At 40.4% G+C, this 9922-nt stretch overlaps 1 protein-coding gene across 2 annotated transcripts; it reads left to right on the top strand.

Annotated features, from left to right (window-relative positions):
- Window positions 1-222: 222 nt before the first annotated feature.
- Window positions 223-6389, top strand: LOC105050019 (G-type lectin S-receptor-like serine/threonine-protein kinase B120). Of its 2 annotated transcripts, XM_029266672.2 has the most exons (8): window positions 465-695; window positions 782-1568; window positions 3830-3937; window positions 4028-4251; window positions 4677-4887; window positions 4986-5223; window positions 5360-5510; window positions 5613-6389. In XM_029266672.2, exons 1-8 carry the CDS (start codon window positions 597-599, stop codon window positions 5919-5921), a joined length of 2127 nt encoding a protein of 708 aa, XP_029122505.1. In that variant the 5' UTR covers window positions 465-596; the 3' UTR covers window positions 5922-6389. The 2 variants fall into 2 exon arrangements, with proteins under 2 accessions (XP_010928165.1, XP_029122505.1); XM_010929863.4 differs by having other exon boundaries at window positions 223-1568.
- Window positions 6390-9922: the final 3533 nt, after the last annotated feature.

Genomic DNA, 9922 nt, shown 5'->3' with positions numbered 1-9922 from the left:
GTAGGAAAGATCCTCGCCCAACAACCCACCGTTGACCAGACAGCATTGTGACGGTTGGCGGGCTTGTCACGCATGCCTTGGTCAAACTTCAACACCACTTGCCTTTTTTTTTTTTCCCATTGCTTTTTATTTTATGGTTTGAACATGTGCCCATGGAAGCGTGACTTCAACAACTAAAATAAGAATAACCAGATGGATCTCTTATCTCTAGCCACAGGGATTCCATCCTTTCTCCCGGAACGCAACTAAATAGGTTGTTTAGTCTTAGACAGTGGTTTCAACCCCTCTGAGATCAAAAATGGGTTTTAACTTCAGCTACCCAAGCATCATTTTCTCTTATTTGCTCATCTTTTCTAGTTCTCCATCCTTGTTTTCTTATGCCACAGACACCTTAACACCCGACCAATCGATCAGCGGTGAGCAAACCCTTAAATCGGCTGGAGACATCTTCGAGCTCGGATTCTTCAGCCCTGGGAATTCAAAGTACCGATACGTCGGCATATGGTATCAAAGCGTCTCGCCACGGTCCGTCGTCTGGGTCGGTAACCGAGAAGCCCCCCTGAAGAATTCTTCTGGGAATTTCACCATCGGAAGCGATGGAAACTTGCTGGTGCTCGATGGAGGAGGCAGCATCATATGGTCTTCGAACTCGTCGGCGGCGTCGAACAATTCCACTGCACAGCTCCTGGACTCAGGTAACCTCGTTCTCCAGTTGGGCCATGGAACAGTGCTGTGGGAAAGCTTTAATCACCCAACTGACACGTTCCTCCCTGGCATGAAGCTTAGTCTTGACACCAAGACGGGCGAGAGACAGATCTTCACTTCATGGAAAAGCCCTGACGACCCTTCAGCTGGGAACTATTCACTGAGCCTCGACCCCCTTGGGTCGGCGCAGGTCTTCATGTGGGAAGGAACGGTGCCACGTTGGAGGTCCGGGCAATGGAATGGGCAAGTCTTCACGGGTACTACGATGAGATTTCTCTATATCTATGGATTCAAGTTTGTAAACGACTTGAATCAAGGAATCATGTACTTCACTTTCACCCAGTTTAATAGCTCCCTTCTGAGGTTTGTGTTGCAATGGGATGGGGTGGAGAACAGCACGATACTGGTCGGAGAGACGCAAGAATGGGAGACCGTCTGGGCGGAGCCCACCAACGAGTGCGAGATCTACGGCAAGTGTGGGATCTACGGGGTGTGCAACAATGGTGATACGCCGATCTGTAGCTGCCTCAAAGGGTTCGAGCCGCGCTCGAGCGAGGAATGGAGTAAAGGAAATTGGTCAGGAGGGTGTGTTAGAAGAACTCTATTGGATTGTCAGTTGAACAGAAGTGGTGATGGATTCTTTAGGGTGGCAGGGGTGAAGGTGCCGGACCGTTCACAGTGGGCTTCAACGGTCTTAACTGAAGCAGCATGTGAAGCAGCTTGTCTGAATAATTGCTCCTGTAAGGCTTATTCATTTGTTTCTGGTATTGGATGTATGATATGGGCGCATGATCTGATAGACATCTACCAGTACCCTGAAGGGGATAACGATCTCTACGTCAAACTCCCAGGATCTGAATTAGGTGAGTAAATTTTAATTTAGAGGTTGATTTATTTATTTATTTATTTATTTTGCCTTAGCCAATGGTGAGAATATCGTTTAAAAATTCACTTGTTTACATGGCTTCTTCTTAGGCTTGATGGATGAGTGTCATGAGGTTAGAAATTTCTGATGAATTATATTTCCTAGTTATACCCCATAGAAGAGAAGCTAATACCATAGAATAGTAATATGATGACTTTCATGAGCCTAAAACTTTCTTAGTTATTACACCATGGTAGAGGAGCTAATACGACAGAATAGTCTCCAATGAATATTAGGTGTACCCAAGTCTGCTTTTCAAATAAAGTTGGGTGGCTCTGTTGAGCCTCCCCTCACACTCAAAAGGAATATTATGTGTAGAAGATGAATTTAGTCTAAAATTCTTCGTAGCCAAGTCTACGAAAATTACAAATCCGTGGGTTTGAGATGGGACTGAAAAGCCTATTAAATATATCGTATTTGGTGGGGGATCCCCCGTTCTTCCAAATCCACTTCAAAAGATAAAACAGACGCGTTGTTGTCAATGGTCCACCTAAAACAGGAGGTCACCAAGAGTAATCAATTTCTTATAGTACCCTTCCCTTGTGAACTAATGGCGAGACGAGGCCGGCCGCCCTAATTGATACCCGAAGATTTGTTCGAAAGGAATAAATATGACATCATGCATCCTAGTAAATGCTGTTTGCTATTTTATTGATGTTTTTAAGCAAAACGATCGGATGCCCCATAGACCTATAACAATTAACTTTTGTTGCAAAAAATGAGAACATAGGTCTAATACATTTATTTAGGCATATAGTGTGGGTAATAGTTAATTAGCATCACTAACAAGAAAAATTATATCCTTTTTAATAAGCAAAATACCAGTGCTAAAATTTATGAGGTCAATGGTTTTATTGGCATCAAAAAGGCATGTGAAACGAACATTGAGAATGCTGCAGGATGTACCGCTAGTAGAAGATATTCGAGGCTGGATAAAAGAACGGCTAAACACGCTTTGAAAGGAAAGGTAAAAGAGTACACTGATTGGAATATGGGAGGCGCACTCCTGATTGGGATGTCACACTCACTGTCAGATTGACAAAGTCCATGGTCCATCACCAGAAGCTTTGAGTCCTCAAGGCCACCTAATGGATAAGCATACTGAAAAATAAGAGAAAATGGATGAGATTTGCGGAAATCATTGCCTAAAGCTTGTTTCCACATTAATAGCATGGATATTTGGTTTTTGGGTGAACATATGAAAAAGCAAGAGTAACTTAATTTATATCCCTATACCATACTATGATCTCTTGCCTCAAATAATTGCATACATAATTGTGGCTGTCATCTCTATGCTTGCACCATAAGCAATGCTAAACATTAGATGATTTGGAAAATTAAAAGCTTGTATTAGTTTCGCTTACGAGAGTGTAGTTAAATTTTTTGTTCTGATTGGAAAGAATGAAGGATTTTCTTCAACTCGCTCAATTTGAATCTCTCAAATAAAATGATGCATAATAGAAATTTTAGAAAAGCAAGGCTCTTGATCATTTAGTTGCATTAATTTTTCATGGTTCATAAATATGATGCATATTAAGGTGGAAAATATAGTCTATACTCTTTCTCTTCATTCTCTTTATAGAGACTCTAATGGATAGAAAGTAGAGTATGCTTTTTACTTTCAATCTTTTATCCTATTCTCCAAAACCATAGCATATGGTTTCTAGTGAAGTGATCTTTGAGTTAGATTCTTTTTCTAGTTAGAAGAGAATGAAAGCTTCCCTCTTTTTATGCTATCGAAGTTCATCCCAAATCAGATTAGATCTCTCCACTAATTTTAAGGATACATACAAATAAAATAAAATTTTAGATAGATACTAGATCTTGACTCCTACACCAACTTTAGTTATACTTGCATCGTCAAATCCTTTATGGATTAGAAGTTATAGCTTCTCAAAATTTGGCACTCGATTGACTAATAGATATGGTGAATCTTGCTCTCGAAGCTTATCAAGATCTGGCTAAAGTAGCCAGATTAATCCATGATGGGTTAGATGATCCTCCTAAATCATTGTTTCCTAAAATTAATTTTTGATTTATTGTTTAATAGAGGAAAGGTTATTTAGGATAGAATACATATTACTTTCCTGTCAGATAGATTCTCCAGCTGCATTTACTTGGCACAATGACAGAATTCCAATGTCCTCTTTTCTAGTAGTTCATCACCATGATCTATTGCTGAAATTATGTCCATTGCAGGAACTGATAGCAAGAGATGGAAAATAATTGTCACAGTATCTACCTTGGGGGGGTTCTTTTTGATCACATGCATCTTCTTAGGGTGGAAGTACAATAAAAGAATAAAGGGTAAATATTTATAGTTTTATTATTGGTATCAGATTATGCAGCTATCAATATCTTGATTCACACCTAATCCTTCTAGTTGGTCTGGCGCAGATTGGTTGAAGATGGGCAGGAAAAAACATGACTTGTTGCATAATATGCTTTCCAAAAGAGAGGCTAGACCGGACTTCTCAGGGCCAAGTGAGTATGGAGAGGAAGTGCAGGAAGGAAAAGGGGCCGAGCTTCCCTTGCATACTTTTGAATGTATATCTATTGCTACTGATAATTTTAGTGAGTCCAATAAACTTGGAGAAGGAGGATTTGGCCACGTTTACAAGGTAAAGCCTATTTACATTCTTCTTCTTTTTTTTCTTTTCTTTTCTTTTCTCTTCTTTTGAGCAATATGGTGGTGAGAACAATATGGTAGTGATGTGCCACCATCAGGACTTGAACTCTGTTCTGTCTCCAAAGGCAAGCCCTTAGGAGAGTAGTGGCAACCAGCGAAGCTAACAGCTGCTTGCAGATTATATAGCATGAGTCATAATATTGCAGATTCAAAATGTGAGCATTCTCATGCTTATTTTGTTCTGCGAATGATATTAATTTTGATCAGAATAAGTCAGATCCAATACCATATATAGCTACTTCAATTTGGGATGCATAAAGAATTTCTTTTTTCCAAAAAAAAAAAAAACAAAAGAATTACTTGTTCCACCACACATTGCTTTCAATGTCTGACATGGTGTCTCATATTGTTTAAAAGGGAATGCTACCTGGAGGTCAAGAAATAGCTGTGAAAAGACTTTCAAGGAGTTCTGGGCAGGGACTGGAGGAGTTCAAGAACGAAGTCATACTGATTGCAAAGTTGCAGCACAGGAATCTAGTCAGATTATTGGGCTATTGCATTCAGGGAGAAGAAAAGATACTAATATATGAGTACATGCCTAATGGAAGCTTGGATGCTTTTCTCTTCCGTATGTCCCTAGAACTCCATCATCATCTTGCCTCAATAATTCTAAAATACTTTCTGCTTTTTAAACTTAAAGAATGGTGAATGAGGTATTTTGAACAGGTCCTGTTAAGCAAGCATTACTAGATTGGATAACACGCTTCAAGATCATAGAAGGGATTGCACGAGGACTCCTTTATCTTCATAGGGATTCAAGGCTACGGATTGTTCATCGTGATCTCAAAGCTAGCAACATTTTGTTGGATGAGGATATGAACCCCAAAATATCTGACTTTGGAATGGCAAGAATATTCGGAGGTGATCAAAATCAAGCAAATACAAATCGAGTTGTTGGAACACTGTAAGTACTATTCATATAAGTCTTTCTAAGTGATCTGATCATGCGCACGAACACCCAATGTGCATTTACGTGAAAAATTGAAAATAATTTTCTTTTGGTGATCAAATTGAACGAGCTTAATTTTTCAATAATGCAGTGGCTACATGTCTCCTGAGTATGCAATGGAAGGCCTTTTCTCTGTGAAATCTGATGTCTATAGCTTTGGAATTTTGGTCTTAGAAATCGTGACAGGCCGAAGGAACAATTCATTTCACCATACAGAGAACTCCCAAAATATTGTAGGATATGTATGTATACATGTAACTTGGGTTCTCCATGTCTTTAGTTACATTCAAAAATCTTTTCCGGATAAATTCTGAGCTTTTTCTCTTTCTGTTCCCCCTTTGCAGGCATGGCAATTGTGGAATGAAGATAAAGCAGTCGAATTGATCGATCCATCCATACGGTCATCATGTTCTATTCGACAGGTGATTAGATGCATACACATCGGACTCCTGTGTGTACAGGATCGTGCTAATGACCGGCCAGACATACCAACCATTATATTAATGATGGCCAGTCAAGCCATTACCCTCCCAATGCCTAAACAGCCCACTTACACATTTGAGGGAAGCCCACATGAAAGTGATTCAATGGCGAACAAATACGAGTCTTTTAGTACATCTGATGTCACAATCACGATGCTTCACGGAAGATAGAATCCGTGCACAATTATCCATCCAGCCTTGGAAACGATCACATTTCATTCTACGGAGAACTGCCTCGAGAGCTCGTCCGGAGATAGGAACTACTTGGGAGAAAATGAACGAGATCCTAGGCCTTTTTGGAGAAAATATTAGGTTGAGGCGGCTCCTCGACATGGAATCCGACGCTGCCCTCCGCCGCTGGAGGCGGCTAAGTTGATGAATAGTAGCAAAACTCGTCTCTTAAGTCGAGCAGGCAGGTGATCCAGCGGGTCGAACAGCAGATTGTCGGTGGTTCTTTTCTTTTCTTTTTTTAATTCTCCGGTGCTGCAATGGAAATAAATTGTTTGTTACCACACAAAGTCATACATTCTGTGCAAACTTGTTCATACTTCCAAATCCCAACTTTTGTTTTGTGTTCGACCTATTTGTTAGAATGTCATTGAAATGTATCATTAGGGAATCAAATTTCATACTTTTTAAGGATTTGTTTGGATTTTTCTATATGATTAGACTAAAAAATTCTGTACGATTTGGAGATTGAATCAATGCAACCAACAAAATCATGAGCTATAGATTGGTATTAGGGAAAGAAAATATCTTATTAATGATACTAGGAAGAGGCATTTTGCGCCAAAAATGAGAGAAGTGGATGGGGAACGCCTTAATCTGTCACTTTTTGCGGGAATCTTCTTGAAAGCCACCTCCATTTGTTGGCCTTAGCTTCTCGTCTCATCTCGGACGCGGATTCCGGCTTCTCGAACGCCGACGGTGCCCGCTGCTGATGTGGTGGCGAGGAGGGTGAGGCCGTCGTTGCGTTTGCGTAGTTAAAAACGTGCCGTATCTATATAGAGTCAACGGGTACAGCCGACTTTATTGAAAGTCGTCAGCTACTCCTGAATGTTGCCGGCTTCATAGAAAGTTGTCAAGGTTCGCCGACTTCGTCAGGGACTCGTAGCAAAAAGATCTCCAAGGTCTAGTCGGTTTCCATTCCTAATTTTCGATGATTTCCCTTTCTCTTTCAAAGTGTCCCATGTACGATGTTCCGGCACTGCGGTAGCGGTAATGAAGAGGCTGGCATTGCAGTGGAGTTTTGCCGAGCCGAGCTCTCTCACAAGGTAACTCTGTTTCTATCTACTTGCTTTTCCACAAATATTCTTGCTTCTTGTTTCGAACCCTTGTGTCATTTTTCTCTGTGTTGGACGGTATGGTGTACAGACTTCTACATGTTTATGGTCTTATTTGGTGGAACGTTGTTTTGGTGTCAGATGTATCGTCATCTTAAGTGGAATGCTGCTCGTAAAATATGGACGAAATGGGAGCCGGCAGAAATTAGTTACGTTTCCCAAGTTTGTTTCTTGAATGTCATAAACTAATGTTTGATGATGATATAGTTGGAGTACCCAACTGAGTAGCAGTCACAATTAACCCTAATCAACTCCAAATTAAGCTAGAAGTTTCTCACGCCCAAATTCCACTTCTCCAATATTACTTTAACTCTTTTAGGATTGTCCAATGCATGAGACTTCAACTACTGCCAAGTCGGAGGAGGGCTAGGTGAGGTTATTTCCGTAAGCAAGTGCACCATTGCTCACCAATGCAAGGGTAAAACTAGTACAATTGCAGCAATGCTCACCCTCAACAGGCCTCAACCATCCTGCAACCAAAAAAGTTGCTGCATACCATTTGTGTTCCCACCAAGTGATTTCTTCTAGAGGTTATCCGAGATCCTCCATGAAGTGATCGGCCTGTTTTACGAGCAACTAGATGAGTTTCATCCTATAATGTCCATCTCTACCTTACTTGGTTCTCTGAGGACGAGATTTCCTAACAATGCAGCGCTTATGAGATTGGTGCTTCAGAATTTGATGCTAGCATGATGGGAATTGCCTACAATGTCCAAGATATCAGATTTTACACATCAAAGTATATCAACCCAGATAAATTCAGTATAGACCATTCTCTGTTGGCGACCCATACCATAGTCTTATTAGCAGAAAGGAAAATTGGCCGCCAGGCAAGAGGGTGTTTGTTCCATGGAAAGATTAAGTGGTGAAAGTTGATAGGATCGTGAAAGGAACAAGAATTGAATACCCACGCATGCCTTTTTCGCTGTCCATAAGCCCGTGACTTTGAGCAGAAGGATCCAAAACCAGTCATGGTTGTTATTTGATTAATTTCTCGCCTGCGGGAAAGGGAAAGGATATGATGGTCGATGGATTGTTTGTACTTTTCTCGGGAGGGAAGATAGGAGTTTGTCAAGAATTTCACTAGAGAGAGTTGCAAACCCAGACCATCACCAAATCAGTAACTTGACCATTTTTGGTATTCTACAGCTAGTCTCTCCTCTCTTCTGCAAAGAATCTACGCTTTGCTTCTATTGTATTGAATAAGAACACAGAGATCGAGGTGAGCTAGACACTAAATAGCCCAAATGAGAACCCATCTAAAAGAAATAGACATTATTAGGAAATACAACATTGGTTTTCTTCCATAAGTAGATTGCAAATGTTATATGGAAATGATTGAAGCAACAGTTCCACATAAGATTTGCAAATCTTACATGAAAATGATTGAAACAACGGCCATTCAATCACAAAACAATGATTACGCAATAAAAGATTGATGATAATGCATATTCGAAGCTGTTCCTAGCCGCCCCATTTAGGCCACGGCTTAAAGAATCCTGAACTAGAGACCTCGCGCCTGGTGGAGGGCCGGGACTTCACGAACCTCCACCTCGAGCAACCAGTGTCATGACTTCCCTTGTGCTCTCTCTCTTGATATGAAATTGTCTTCTCCACCTTCCAACTAAGCCATGGAATGAGGGCGGCAAATGAAAATAACGAGTCACAGCAGCCACGTTTTCTTGGAAACATGTGCCAAGGAATGAAATTAAGCAAGTGAGCTTCCCAGTTCTTGCATTCATTGAAGAGGGAAATTTTGGATTTTGGACTTGCGAACACCAAGGGAGTCTTGTGGACTTAAAACATTGCATGTAACGATAGGCATTGCTAGCTATGTATGACTTCATTGGTTTAAAGATTTTTTTTTTTTTTCCTATGAAACTACATTAATTATTCATTACCATGTAAGTTTGCACATGAGATCTCTCTTTGAAAAGAAAGTACTAACCAACTGAGCTAACAACTACAGATTAAAGAAGATTGAAAAAATTGAAAGAGTATTAAAAAGGTCACGAGCTTGAATTGGTGAGGTTTGCCAACCATGCTAAGGATTCTGCTCTCGCACTAAGGGCCTATTTGAATAATTTGGCTGAAAATCCCATTAGATTTATGGATTAAGCCAATACAACCAATTCGATAGTAAGATTACAAGATGGGCTATGTCTGTATCCATAAGTACTTAGGAAGGGCTTTGAAGTAGACCGGTCTCAATCCTAAAGGAAGAAAAAAAGAACCCATAAACTTGCATGAGCTGCACGAATCCTAAATTAATAATGATGGTGCATGTTTTGATTGTGTAGGTCCCCACCAATGAGTTCAGAATTGTTCCTAATCGCAGGTTTCAGTTCCATGCAGACACCGTTTTCACATGTCCATGTCATATCTTGGAAACAATCTACTGAAGACCTTTTCCTATAGCCTACCAACAAAAAGAAAAACAAAATAATAAAACAAAGCATGAAATTGTAGCTCAAATCATCAGGGAGGTGTGGACACCTGGCATTTAGAAAGGTGTTTGAATGCTATATAGGAGTACGAAACATTGCATTTGTGTATGTTCCTTCTGTGGCAAAGATTTCTTTGCCGAGCTCTTTGGGATTCCGACCTTGAGTTTCCAGGAAACCATGGACTAAAGGCTGAAACAGCATCCTCATTTTATCTTCAGAAACACAACAGAAAATATCAAACCTGCGCATTGTCAGGCCAACATTTGCTGCAAGGGATAACCAATCAATTCATCTCCATGGTTAAAAGGCTTAAGTGTGTTATCAGACGAACGATCTACTTCAACTCCTCAACATGCATTTTTCAATTCATATATAAGGTCCA

Source organism: Elaeis guineensis, chromosome 2 (genome assembly GCF_000442705.2).
Source record: "Elaeis guineensis isolate ETL-2024a chromosome 2, EG11, whole genome shotgun sequence".
In the NCBI taxonomy this organism is placed as follows: domain Eukaryota; kingdom Viridiplantae; phylum Streptophyta; class Magnoliopsida; order Arecales; family Arecaceae; genus Elaeis; species Elaeis guineensis.
The sequence above is the reverse complement of the archived record's forward strand: the minus strand, read 5'-3'. Positions and strand labels throughout refer to the sequence as shown.

Bases quoted from the DNA above. Each gene is read 5' to 3' on its own strand.
- LOC105050019 (XM_010929863.4), top strand. From the start codon at position 299: ATGGGTTTTAACTTCAGCTACCCAAGCATCATTTTCTCTTATTTGCTC. The intron at 3,938-4,027 runs GTAAATATTTAT...GGTCTGGCGCAG, and splicing joins GTACAATAAAAGAATAAAGG to ATTGGTTGAAGATGGGCAGG. The intron at 5,224-5,359 runs GTAAGTACTATT...TCAATAATGCAG, and splicing joins AATCGAGTTGTTGGAACACT to TGGCTACATGTCTCCTGAGT.